General features: G+C 49.1%; 1 protein-coding gene across 3 annotated transcripts in view; it reads left to right on the forward strand.

Moving 5' to 3' along the window:
* The window catches only part of Yipf1 (Yip1 domain family, member 1), a 45601-nt gene extending 32629 nt beyond the window's left edge, over positions 1-12972 (forward strand). For 2 of the 3 annotated variants that reach the window (NM_145550.3, NM_001205156.1), the window contains 2 exons: positions 3563-3687; positions 12756-12972. In NM_145550.3, the coding sequence (NP_663525.1) occupies positions 3563-3652 (90 nt within the window). In that variant the 3' untranslated portion in view covers positions 3653-3687; positions 12756-12972. The remainder of the gene's footprint in view (positions 1-3562; positions 3688-12755) is intronic. The other variant, XM_006502968.4, reaches the window with a different exon arrangement.
* Positions 12973-14287: the final 1315 nt, after the last annotated feature.

Here is a 14287-nt window from a genome sequence, read left to right on the forward strand (position 1 = left end):
TTTACATCATTCTCTGATCTCCAAGCTCGCACTATGTCCTTTGTGATACACACACACACACACACACACACACACACACACACACACACACTAATAAATATAATTTAAAAGTAAAATAAGCCGGGCGTGGTGGCGCACGCCTTTAATCCCAGCACTTGGGAGGCAGAGGCAGGCGGATTTCTGAGTTCGAGGCCAGCCTGGTCTACAGAGTGAGTTCCAGGACAGGCAGGACTACACAGAGAAACCCTGTCTCGAAAAACCAAAAAATAAAAAAAATAAATAAAATAAAATAACTAACTCTCTAGAAGAGAGCATTATTATGAAGCAGAAAGAGCCCTGACCTGGGAGCTGCTTAGTAGTAAACTGAGGCACCATAACTGTCACAACCTCAGTTTCATTTCTTTCTGGACTTCCATGACGGTTGGCTTATGGCCATGGAAGCCCCTCCTTTACTGTGAAGGGTCCTTTAAGTCAGAGGCGTAAGCAGAAGTTCCAGGGCCACTCTGCTGCTCTCACAGGAGTGACCCAAGGTCACAGAGCTCATAAACAGACCAAGGCTCTTGTGTCAGACTGTGACTGTGTCCTTCACTCTCCCTGGACCTGGCCTGACCTGACCTGACCGTCTTCCATCGTATAATGGCTGAGAAGTTGGTGGAGAGGCAGAGGTAGGAGAGAGGCTCATTCCTTCCAGCTCTGAAAAGTCTCCTAATCGGGGCGTGCTGGCCTCTGCAGCAGAAGTGTGTGCTGGGAGAAAGGCTCTTCTTGAGGAGGAACTGCCGTGTTCTGAGCAGAGGAAGCCCTTGATGGCCAGATGTTAAGCCAAAGCCCTGTGTCTGAACTGTCTTCTCTCTGTTGGATATGGCTTCTCCTTTCTCTTCTGGAGGAGGGAGAATCAAAATAGAGGAAATGGGGGTCCTGTCCAGCTCGCACACCCACACTTTGGTTATAGAGGAAGCCGGGGGTCCCTCCAGCTCCCACACCCACACTTTGGTAATAGAGGAAGCTGGGGGTCCTGTCCAGCTCCCACATCCATGCTTTGGTTATAGAGGAAGCCGGGGTCCCTCCAGCTCCCACACCCAAGCTTTGGTTATTACTCTGGCCGCCTTTCTCTTTCCTAAGATAAAGGGACTGACCATGCACATCGTAGCACCGTCTGTCCTCTTGGAAGGTTTGGATAAGGTTTGCAGCATGAAAATTATGACAGGTTAGCTGTGTCAGGTGTCTCTCATCTGTCATCTCTGTTCTCAGGAGGCTGAGGCAAGAAGGTTTCCACAAGTTTATGGCCCACCTGGGTCTCATAGTGAGTTGCAGGCCCTTCAGAGGTATAAAAGCAACACCTTGACTTATGAGCAGGGGTTTACTGGGAGGACAGCTCAGCTGGTAAAGTGCTTTCAGAGGACTCTAGTTCGGTCTCCAGAACCCACATAAAAAGAGCTGAGCATGGTGCATGCTTGTAACTCCAGAATTGGGGAGATGGAGACAGGTGAGGCTCAGTGTTAGTCAGCCTAGCCTACGTGTGAGGAGGGGACCTGGTGTGATTATCAAGGAGGAGGTGGAGGAAGAAGAGGAGGAGAGTGTCAGAGGAATAAACTTGAGGTTATGCTCTGGCCTGCACACACATGTACATGTGTGCCTATATACCACACACAGGTGAACATACACAGACACACACATACGGAAAAACAGAGAAAGAAAACTGTTCATGTAATGTCAGAAGACATTATAATTATTGGAAAGCGGTGGGAGGAGTTGGCGAGGGAGCTGTTCGAGCTGAGGGGCACCAGCTGAAGCAGACAGCCTCGCCCGGCTTTCCCTGTCTCCCCTGGGAACCGCGGATTAGTGCTTCGGTTTCAGAGCAGTGATGTATGTGGCAGCCTCACATCTGCTGAGGTCCCTCGGTGACTGCACTGGAAAATGATCTCCAGGTCTTCACTGAACACACCTGGCAGGGACAGCGAAGGAAGCACAGAGCGTGGGTCCTTGGTGGGTTGTCGAGAGCCAGGCAAGCCCACGTTTGGATGATTACCACTGAGCTCAGGGAAAATGGCGCCTACTGGCCACAGTGCCTCAGGATGGGCTGAGCTGAGCACAGACCCTGTGCCACATCACTGGCTGTGCTAGAAGAAAAAGCCTTTTAGAGACTTTTTCCACCACCACCCCGCAATTTTGCAGACAAAACCGAGGAGGTAGAGAAGCCTGTCTAGAGGCACAGTGCTAGTAACTAGTGCAGACAGGGAACGCAGACCACTCAGCTCTGAGACTCATAGCTTCCTGAAGAGCATTTCCTCAAGTGGCCTGGAAGAGAGCCACTCCTTCACTGGTAGTCCCATTCAGTGTTCCTGAGGAGCAGACACGATGGCCTCGGTCTCACTCATGACCCCCAAGTAGAGGAATCGCCTTCCTTTGTGCCAGGAAACAGCTGCAAGAGAAACTTTTAAATTAGGTTTGCTCTGGGGCTGTGATAAGCTAGAGGGAGTTTCTGGGGGGTGGGGGTGGGGGGGCGGGTGGCAAAGAGAAGCTAAAGAGATCTGTTAAGTATGAAGGTTGGAACAGGCTGGGAAGCCCAAGTGTGTTGTGTTGGCACCCTCTTCTGGCTAATAAGGGCAGAGCTGCTGAAAATGGTTCTTAGCTTTTTACCTTTTCATCTTCCTGAGCCACCCATGCCAAGGGAATCCTGTGTATCTAGTGGCCCTTGGGATAGTAACAGCTTCACCCTCCCACACACCCTTTGAAGGGGGGGCTCAAGGCTAACAAGATTGGTGTTTTTCTGTGCTAACTTTAGTGTCCTCTGACCTTAAGGCAGGAGGGAAGATCTTCGTTGCCACCTCCCCTGTCCCATCACCTCCTCCTGGTTCCTGGCAGCTAAGAGTGACAAGCGGAAGCTCTTGTCACACACTTCATTCTCAAGCTCAAGTCCTGGGGACTGAGGTGTGCTTAGCACCTTATTTTCGAGGTCTCTGCAGAAAGTCAACTAACTGGTTTAGCAAGTCAGTCCATAAATATCTGGCTACTTGCTATCAGGCCAGACCGAGATGCTGGCAGAGCAGAGGTAGAGGCAGAGACAGTCCCTGTATCCCCTGTGTGACACAGTAATTGCTAGCGTGAGTCCTGGATCCACTGCTCATGCGCCACGCTCACTTACCCAGGGACAGTCTCTGTGAGCCTCAGTTTCTGCACCTGCCAGGAGAGATCATCGTACAACCCCTTAAGGTCTCTGAGAAGAGTCAGGCATGCAACATAGCATGGCCAGTGAGTGGAGCTAAGTTTTTTGTTGTTGTTGTTTTGTTTTTTCGAGACAGGGTTTCTCTGTGTAGCCCTGGCTGTCTTGGAACTCACTCTGTAGACCAGGCTGGCCTTGAACTCAGAAATTGGCCTGCTTCTGCCTCCTAAGTGCTGGGATTAAAGGCATGCGCCACCACGCCTGGCTGGAGCTAAGTTTTAAAAGGTTGAGTCAGGGAGATACACAGTGAGGTGGCTGCAGTCTGGTGTGATAACAAATATAATGGGGGGGGGGGGCCAGAGACTATTAACATGGCTCCCTCCTGTGTCTCCTTTCCTGCAGGCTTACTTCTTTGATGCTCCAGAGATGGACCACCTCCCAGCAGCTATAACCACTCCCAACCAGACAGTAACAGCGGCCAAATCCAGCTAATGGGGAAAGCAGGTGGTGGCATTTCATCTCTCAGGGTATGTCACAAATAGGAAGGTACATCAGTTCTGCATTACCATCAGGGACCAAAGGCTAGACCCTGAGCTTGTAGACCCTGGGGTAGCGGGGGTGGGGGGGGAGTCCCTGCTCTGGTGATCACACCCACCTTCTCTATCCCCACTACACTGTCCAGTAGCACAGAAGGATTTCTTCCATATCCTAATTGTCTCAGTGATTTTTCTGCATTCTGTGACGTCTCCGACTGATCTCTGAAACCAGTGTTGTCCTCTCTTGAAGGACCCCTGGATTTCTCTGAAGGCTTCTGGATTTCTGTGCTTCATGTGCTCAGGGCCTTTGAAGTTATTCCTCTGTGAATGGTTAGCTGAGCGGGTTAGAGTGTGCAAGAGAGAGATCCAGTTTCATAACTTATTCCTTGCCTCCTGTTCTATGTTCTTAGTACCTTTTTTTGGCTGACAAGTTCTCATATAGCCCAGGCTAGCCTCCAATTCACCGTGTACCTGAGGATGACCCTGAACTTGAACTCTTGTACTTAGTTCATCCTCCTGCCTCTGGTTCCGCAGATGCTAGTGTTACAGGTGGGTGTGTCTCATCATGTCCAGTGTGCCTTCCTTTTCCCCCTTTCCCTGTGGGCGAGGATTGAACCTGAACCCAGGGCCCGTACAAGCTAAGCAAGTGCTTTCTCATACACCCATGATGACTTTGGTGCGGAGGGACACTTACTGATTCCGTTACGGTTCCTTGTGCCAAGCATAGCTGGGTCTGCACCTGGATTTTAGTTTTATAGGACAGCACACATTGGTGAAGGGAAGCAAGGAAGGCCGAGAATGGACGCGCGGGGTTTTTTTGTCTGTTCTTGACTTGAGCATTTTGTTGAGCTTTTTCATGTTTAGTGACTTTTCTGTCCTGCACCACACTGCCTTATTTCAGTTGATGAAACAAGATGGAAGAGGTCCCAGTTTGTTTTTCACTCCCTACTGGAGAGCCAGAGATAAATGTGTTGTCAGTGTTGTTTACACACTTTCTGAAGGGAATTAAACCTTCAGTTGAGAGGAACATTTGAAAGATATCAAGAAGAAAAGATAAGGCTGTGAGTGGCACCTCCTAAGGCTATATAAAGTGCAGTTCTGTTGTCTAGAATGCTCTTCCCTTCCCACAGTCATCAGCTTCCTGGTGACCCTGACACTCTGTCTACTATGCTCTTGTGCTCAGAGCACTAACTGTCTGTATGTCCATCTGCCTCTTTGTTAATATGTTCAGTCATTTAGCCATCCATCTGTCCCCTGTGTATCAGTGTGACTCCCGGTTAGACAAGGGGTGGATTTCTTCATCCACCGCACAGCCTGGTATACAGTGAGCACTCAGTAAGTGTTTGTATGGGAACTACACTTGAGCCCGTTGTGGGACAAGAGCCTTCACTCTGCTCTGTGAAGATTGGCTGTCCTGTCTCCCAGGGCAGAGGGGATGTGTACTCACCAGCCTGTTGGGCAGATAGGAGGAGAATGAAAGCTTATTCCTACCTGGTACTTACAAGGTGCATTTGAGCCAAAGGTAACTTATCTATAAAATAAAGATAGCGCCCATCTGAGAAGATTGTAGTCACTTTTAGAGACAGCGGCAACTAGGCACTCAGGTAAAATGAAAGCCACTGTCTACTGACAATGGCTGCTCATTTATATTGAACTGTGGTAGTCTTCTTGACTCTGCTTTGATATTTTAGTTCCCTTTTGTAAAACGTGGGGATTTTCTTTCTTCCCTGAGGAATTCTAGTTGTAAGCCCTTCAAGTTAACAAGATATGATCATTAACGGTGCCTCCTGTGGCCGGGCGTGGTGGAGCACGCCTTTAATCCCAGCACTCGGGAGGCAGAGACAGGCGGATTTCTGAGTTCGAGGCCAGCCTGGTCTACAAAGTGAGTTCCAGGACAGCCAGGGCTACACAGAGAAACCCTGTCTCGAAAAAAATAAAATAAAATAAAATAAAATAAAATAAAATAAAAGGTGCCTTCTGTGACCTTGGGAACGTCTCCCTGGCTGACACTCTCCTTTCTTCTCAAGAATATGCAGTTTAAAGTCAGAAGACGGTCAGAGTAGGCTGGGTCTTCCTTCTTGTCTGCATGGAGCCACAGTCAAGAGAGTACAGTTCCCTGCTCTCAGCCACCCGAGTTTGGTGGCAAACACACACCTATCACACACCCTATCACGGAGAAGGCTCCCCAGCTCACTCTCACCAGCATCTCTTCCCAGCCTTGTCCATCTCCTTGCATAGATAGATGAGGAGGGTGACTATGTAGTTGATTGTGGTCATCTGCTGCTGAGAAGCAGAAACTGGGACTTGAACCCAGGACTGAGAGGGCCAGCTTCCATCTTTGCTCATCCTCCCCAATTTTTAGAGGTGTCATTCTTTCTACCTCTGAAACCTATGAACCACACTGCTGCCATTCAGAATTTTTGTGGTGCCCTCTTGTCTGGTCTGGAGAGCTGTGTTCAGAGCGCCTGCTTCTTGACTATAGGTCTTGCTCACTGTGAGCGTGATCCTGTGTCTGTCACTGCCTCCCCCCAGTTTCTGTGGACTGGGAAATGTAGACAGTTTCCCAGGCTTCTTCTCTCAGGCCCTCTTACAAGGCCGTGGCTATTGCCGGCTAGAGCTGGGGCTCATGCCGAAGCCAGACTGGGGAAAGAACTTTATTCCTCGGATCATTGGTGGGGTTTTGCTCCTTGTGGCTGACGAATGAGGGAGCCTTGCAAGCTATTGTCTGGGGGCCACTGTCAGCTCCTTGTCATCTAGGTCACTTCATATGATTGCATACTTCATCAAAGCCAGAGATGGACAAGGGGTCAATAAAAGTAGGTTAGCGAAATGGAAGTGGTTGTCCTATAGAGCACAGACCCGAATGTGCTTTATTCTGGTGATTAGAAGCAAGTCACGGGTCTAGCACACACTCAAGTGGGGAGGGAGTTTTACAAGGGCATGAGACAGCCACCATTGAGTCCCTTTTCCATTCTTTACCCAGTACAAGCCAATGATGTGTGCTTTACATATCTGCACATACTGTTGTCAATCCATACGATAACTATTGCAACTTAAGTTTTTGTGGAAATGTAAATAGAGGTTCTAGTATTTTCTTTTCACATCTTCAGTGGGTTCGTGTAGCATGGACCTGCATCATGTCACTCATTCTGCAGATGAACTCCTCTGATGTTAATGGAGACGGCCTTGCAGGACAGGGCCTGTCCTTAGGCCAAAGTTCTTGGGAATGAGACAGAGTCTTATTTGACTTGGCCCCTGTAGCGGCAGGCCTGGGGCCTGGCTGGCATGAACAACAGCACAGGTGAGCAGTGCATGCTGGGAGGGTGAGCCAGCCTTTGTAGAGTGAGGGCTTACATAGATGAGGGCACACAGGGATGGCAGTTTCTACACAGAGTGCAGATCTTCACTGTCTCTCTCATACCCTCACTGGGGTGCTTCTATGGGACCTAGAAAGCCAGATCTGGCCTCTGTCTCAAGGAGTCTCGGACTGATGGGTTGGTCCAGCCTTACAGGTCATACTACGTGGTGTGAGAGTGTAGTTATAGAAGTAGGTTGTCAGCTGAGCCCTGTAGGGCGGTACAGGAGGAAGTGACGCAGGTTTCACAGGAGGTTCTGGTTTGAACTGGGTTCTGACAGTAAGTACAAACAGCTACTTACTCAGTTCTGAAAGAGCTGTCCACCTCTCATGGCTTGGGGATGGACGATCTAGGCTGTTCAGTGGGGCACGGTGGTACCTCAGAGGCAAGCATCTCTGAGAAGACACTGAGTCCAGCTAGAGAGGGACAGAGTGAACACAGGCAGCCACTGTCTGTCTCCTTGGCCTAGACTGACTAACATCACGCTCATGAGGGCCCTGCTGACTGACCCCTGAGCAGGGACTTGAGGCTCTTTTTTGAATTTTAGTACAAAAGAGCTGGGCTTACTATTCCTGGTGCTCTGACCCTCCGAAGAGTTGGTGCAGGGTCTGCTAAGAGCTTTCCAATCTGGTCTGCACAGAGCTGGCACTTCTGGGCTGTGCATCCAGTCTGGTGTGCACAGAGCTGGCACCTCTGGGCTGTGCACAGATCTGTGAGCTGGGGTGACTCCATTTAGGTGTCAAGTCTCCAAATGAGATAGTGATGAACAGCTTCTTTGCAGCCTCCCCAGCAGAGCATCCATCGCTTTGCCACTAAGAGGGACTGCTCAGAGGCCTGGGCACCGTGGATTTATGAGCTGGCTGTGCCTTCTACTGTAAGCTCTGGGCTCCTAGCTCTCACTGAAGAAAAATGGCTTTGAATCTCAACAGTAACCTTACCCCTGCATAAATCTGTCAGCCGGAATGGGCTCTTGTGAAACATTAACCTCTCCTCTCCCGGGAGCACTGGTCTCCTAGGGGAGCCTCTAATTGGTAAGCAGGAAGCTGCCCCTGAATAAGTTACTGAAGCAGGGAGCAGAGGGTCTGCACCTGTCTGTCCATCCATCCTTCCTTCCTTCCTTCCTTCCTTCCTTCCTTCCTTTCTTTCTTTTGTTTTTTGTTTTTTGTTTTTTTCCAGACAGGATTTCTCTGTATAGCCCTGGCTGTCCTGGAACTCACTTTGTAGACCAGGCTGGCCTTGGACTCAGAAATCCCCCTGCCTCTGCCTCCCAAGTGCTGGGATTAAAGGTGTGTGCCACCATGCCCGGCTTACCTGTCCTTTCTTGTGCAGTGCCTTATCTCCTGGGCTCAGTGCTGCTTTTCCTTTGTCAAGACCCTGGGCAGGTCCAGACACTATGTGGGAAGGTCTGCTTTGGCTTGTGGGATTGTATGAAAGACCATGTCCAGGCCGAGGCATCTCTCATAGATAGTACCAAGATCGAGTGCACAGAGGAGAGCAGCTAGCACACAGTCAGACTGCACTGTGATGAGGGCTTTAATAAGAGGTGAGCAAAGGGTTTCTGGAGAGGCCTTTGTATGGAAAATCCTCCTGACTGAACACGTGGCTTATGAGCTGTCATCCTTCCTCTCGCCCATGCCATGAGCACTTTCTTCTTTTTATTCTTTTTGAACATGCACACATGCGTGTAGGTATGTGTGTATGAATGTATGCATTTGTTCGTGTGTGTGTGTGTAAGTGTGTTTGTGCACGTGTGTGAGTGGGTATGTGTGCATTTGTGTGTGTACGAGTGCGTGTGTGTGTAAGTGTGAGTGTGTGTGAGTGCATGTGTGTAAGTGTGTGTGTGTGTGTGTGTGTGTGTGTGTGTGTGTGTGTGTGATAACACAGTGTGGGAGGCCAGAGGATATCCTAAAGGAGTTGCTTCTCTCCTTCTACCATGTAGGTTCTGGGAATTGAACATTGAACTGATAAAGACAAGAAGTTTCTTTGTCCTCAGAGCCATCTTGCTGGCCCATGAGTGCTTATTTCATAAGTTAGAAGTACGAACTATTTTCCCAGGTTTCTATTCATTAGTTCTTTTATTATGAAATCAGCTTAGACACCATAATGCAAGCTGTCCTCCTCCCATTTTTAAAAATATGCTGTGTATGTATGTATGTGTGTGTGTGTGTTGGTTATGTGTCTTTAATCCAAGCATTTAGAGGGCAGTGGCAGCCAGATATCTGCCGGTTCAAGGCCAGCCTGTTCTATGTAGCAAGTTCCATGCTAGCTAGAACTACATAGCAAGGCCCTCTCTTGAAAACAAATCACGATTTTATACTATTTTAACTAATTCCTTGAGAACGACTACATTTATAGAGTGTGTTTTGGTTGGACTCACCCTTCGCTGCTTCCCTAGCCCCGCTCAGGTCTAGTCTCCATGAATCTGCTGTTATGTCCCCTAGCCTGCATGGTTTTACCCCCTCATCCCCACTGTATCCTGTCCTTTCCACATCAGACATGCTATCAATGGCCTGCTAGGAAATCCCTTCCCAGTCTCAGATCTGTTCTCCATTCCCTCACGGAGGACTTGGGATGACTGAGAGGTTGAACGGGTAGATATGGTCCTCCAGCCTGACAGGACAGTTACTGTCTTGAAGTCAACAGTTATAATTATCTGCACCCACAAAACCCTCATAAGGTTGGACTGGCTAACATTCCCATGTGGAGAAGGGGTGGGACTCACAAGGCTCCACCCTCCCAAAGAATATCTAAGCAACCAGCAGTGGCTCAGAGGAGAGTCTCTTTCCATGGTGCAACTGGCTGTCTGCTGCCTACATTTCTGTGAGTAACCTGGTTAAAATCACTGGTTCACCTAACTAGAATTGGGGTGGAGTTCCTTGTTTTTTCATTTTTGATGTGGTTGTTTTGTCTTTATTGTTTTTCGAGACCGTTTCTCTGTGTAGCCCCGGCTGTCCTGGAACTCACTCTGTAGACCAGGCTGGCATCAAACTCAGAAACTCACCTGCCTCTGCCTCCCAAGTGCTGGGATTAAAGACATGCCCTACCACACACACACACACACACACACACACACACACACACACACACACAGAGGTACATATGTACGGTGCCTCCCTTAGGTTATACTGTCCGGTATTTTGTTACAGCAACAAGACAAAGAACTAAGGGTGGGGGGTCCAGTCCCGCGGGATTCAGTTATTCCTGCGTGCGAGGGAGACCGCAAACCTGGAAGGAGATGGAAGGAAGAAAAAGAGGAATAGGAGACCAGGAAGGGTACCTATTGAGGTCTCGTTTATCATGCTTAGGTGCCTTCTTTTTAAAGCATACATCGAGGGGAATATGGGAGAGGTCGAGGGAGAATTATACAAAGAACAAAGAAGTGGGCATCTGCTGACATGGGGGCCGAAGTCAGGCGCCAGGCAGCGGGCACTCTGCATCTTATCTCTGGAACATCAATCCTCCTCGACAGCCTTGGGCATCAAGCTGGGCTCAGGCGTAACTCATGTCCTTGGATGTCAAGGGGACTCAGGAAGAGATAGGGAAAAGGGGACTGTTATTCAAATTTTACAGCCTTAGGTGTTAGGAAGGGAATAAAGAGGAAGGGGGTGATAACCAGCTCTTAGTACAAGGCCATTTGGCCTGTTAGGGAGATTGTGAAGGGCTCACTTTCTCGCGGGAGACTGTGGGGGTGGGGGTGGGTGTATATGGGACTTTTGGGATAGCATTTGAATTGTAAATGAAGAAACTATCTAATAAAAAAAATTGAAAGAAAAAAGACAAAGAACTAAAACAGCCAGCCAGGCTGGAAATCTCAACACCAATACACATCCCTCCTCTGATTCTCCGCATTGTATCACTGGGTAAGCACAACCCCAGGCTATCCCACACCACACTCACCCACACCACACTCACCCACACCACATTCACACTCACCCACACCACACTCACCCACACCACACTCACACTCACCCACACCACACTCACCCACACCACACTCACCCATACCACACTCACCCACACCACACTCACCCACACCACACTCACCCACACCACACTCACCCACACCACACTCACACTCACCCACACCACACTCACCCACAGCACACTCACCCACACTCACACTCACCCACACCACACTCACCCACACCACACTCACCCACACCACACTCACCCATACTACACTCACCCACACCACACTCACCCACACCACACTCACCCACACCACACTCACACTCACCCACACCACACTCACCCACACCACACTCACCCACACCACACTCACCCACACCACACTCACCCATACTACACTCACCCACACCACACTCACCCATACTATACTCACCCACACCACACTCACCCACACCACACTCACCCACACCACACTCACCCACACCACTTTTGAAAACCCAAGCTCCCTGGTTCACCCTGATCTACCTTAATCTTGTGTCTTTCCTCATGCCCTTATGCTTAACCTCTTGTTTCAACTACCACAGTTACTTTTCCAGGCATGTTTTGTGTCATGATCCTTGAGAAACCCGAGTAAATGTCTACTCACCCCAGAGAGGGAACCAACAATAGATCAAAGAAATGATACCTCCAAAGTGTACCTCTGCGAACTGCTGTGCTTGTTGGGTTTATTCACGGCAGTGTGGGTGAGGGGTTACTTACAGGAACAGAAATGACTCAGAGACAGCTGCATCACCAGAAGCCCACCCCAGCATGAGCAATAGCTCAAAACAGTTGGAAACCTGGAGCTCAGGCACAGCTTGGCAGACAGCTCGGCAGATTGGCAAGTGTCTCTTCCAGGCAGCTCAGCTGCTCTGAGAGTGTTTCTCTGCAGTCCCAAGGGCTTCTGTCAACTTGGGGAAGGAGGAGATAGTAAATCTGGTCTGGTTGGTTTCAGGAATTTCCTGAACCTTTTGAGTTGTTTACTTGTGTCTTCTTGGGGCTTCCCTGCCCGAGGGGATGTTTCATCTCCATTTAGAATATCTGAATCTAAGGAGCTTCCCTCCAACAAGTTCCCAGATCTTTTTCTTTGTGTTTGGGTATATGTATGTTGACATGTGTGTGTGTGGGGTGGTGGTGGTGGTGTTTGTACACATGTATAGGCATGCAGAGAGGCTAGGGGCTGAAATCAGGTGTCTTCTACCATTTTCCACCTCATTTACTGAGGCCAGATCTCTTGCCGAATCTGGAGTTCACTGATTTGGCTAGTTTACCTAGCTGGCTTGCCTGGGGTTTATCCCTTATTTCTTCCCGCTGGTCTCTGGGGTTATAAGCAAGGTCACCACGTCCACTTGTCTTTTATGTAGGTTCTGGAGATCTAAAGGCCAGTCCTCACGGTTGTGTGGCAACGACTTTATCCACTGGGCCATCTCCCTAGTCTCACATCTTTTTAAGTCCCTCTGTATCTTATCATGCCTCCCCACCTTAATAGAATGGTGCCACACGGAAGTGGGTGGAAGAGGGGTGAGCAAATCTTGGGGGTCCAGGTTGGAGAAGGTCAGCTGTGTTTCCAGGAAAGTAGAAGAAAGACTTAGGCATTGCTCTACCCTAGTGTTCTGCCTCGAGGGTAAGTAAGTTCAGGGTCTGTGGCTTGGGGGTGTTAGGCAGCCCTGATCCTGACGTTGAGGTCCTTTCTACTTCTTAGCCCAGGGATCTTTATCTTGAACCTCACTTTTTGTTTTTGTTTTTGTTTTTCAGCTCTCTAACTGATGGGGAGTTATGGCTCTTCTGGACACAGCATCCACTACTGGAATGCAGAATGGCCAGCATCAGCAGGAAACTGATTGTCCTGGCCCTGAAACCCCATCACCCATCTATCAAGAATTAAGTGTTGGTCTGGGGGTATCAGGCACGTGATAGAACACTTGCCTCGCATGTGTGGGGCCCTGAAAGTAAAGTGCAGTGATAATGCTTAGTGTGTGTCCTTCAGCTCTTTCTTCCTGCATGCTGATCATTACCGTGACTAAACCAACTGGGGATGAAAGGTGGGGGGAGGGGGGCAGGTAAGGGGAGGGGCTAGGTCAGGGTCACTCAATCTAGGAGTTGGAGGCCAGTCTGGGCAATATGGTAAGACCTGGATGCCCAGTTAATCTCCTAATCCCTTAACCATGTATACACAGGACACACTTCACACCTGGGGAAACCCTCACAGAAATAAACACTTAGGGGCTGGAGAGGTGGCTCAAAAGTTAAGAGCTCTGACTGCTCTTCCAGAGGTCTTGAGTTCAATTCTCAGCAACCACATGGTGGCTCACGACCATCTGTAATGGGATCTGATGCCCTCTTCTGATGTGTCTCAAAACAGTGACAGTGTACTCACATACATAAAAGAAAGAAAGAAATCTTTAAAAAAGAAATAAACACCTAGACATAAGTTGGGCGGTGGTGGCTTACGCCTTTAATCCCAGCACTCGGGAGGCAGAGGGAGGCGATTTCTGTGATCGAGGCCAGCCTGGTCTACCGAGTGAGTTCCAGGACAGCCAGGGCTATACAGAGAAACCCTGTCTCAAAAAAACAAAAACAAAAACAAAACAAAAAACCAAACAAACAAAAAATGTTTTTGAGTTTTTTTGTGTATGCCTACAGGTATGTCTGTACACCATGTGTGTGCCTGGTGCCCTCAGAGGTCAGAAATGTAGGTGCTGGCAATTGAACCCAGGTCCTCTGGAAAAGTAGCCAGCGCTCTTAACCACTAAGCATCTCTCCAACCCCCAGTTTCAGTTCCTTAGGCCTCTGCTTCCTGTCGTAGTCCAGTGCCCAAGAACAACTTATAAGCAGAGGATTACTAACCAGTTCTTCCAGGTGTACTTGTTGAATATTCATGAGGACAGGGAGTGGCTAAACATGAAGCTTGAATACTAGACAGAAGCATCTAGCACAGTGCCCGGCTCTACTCGCTTAGTGGGTGCTGGTGGATTGAATGAGCAAAGTGGTAGAGACAACAAGGTTTTCAAGGACCTGGACCAGCGGGCTGTTGTTCGGTGACAGGCTCCTGAGAGGGAGGTCCAGGGAGTCTATCATACAGTGAGATGAAGTTAGCAGGCAGGCAGGCAGGCAAGCAGTGTTACATCATGGACGGAGCACAGTGACCTTGGGACTAATAGCTCTGGTCTCTTAATGGAAAAAAGCCAGGTTCCCAGGAACCAAAATCTATTTCCTTCAAGGCCCTATCCCCAGTCCCAGACTGGAGTTTGCCAATTCTGCCCCTAGACAAGGACACAGATCTACTT

The sequence above is a fragment of the Mus musculus genome, chromosome 4, assembly GCF_000001635.26.
Source record: "Mus musculus strain C57BL/6J chromosome 4, GRCm38.p6 C57BL/6J".
Lineage (NCBI taxonomy): Eukaryota > Metazoa > Chordata > Mammalia > Rodentia > Muridae > Mus > Mus musculus.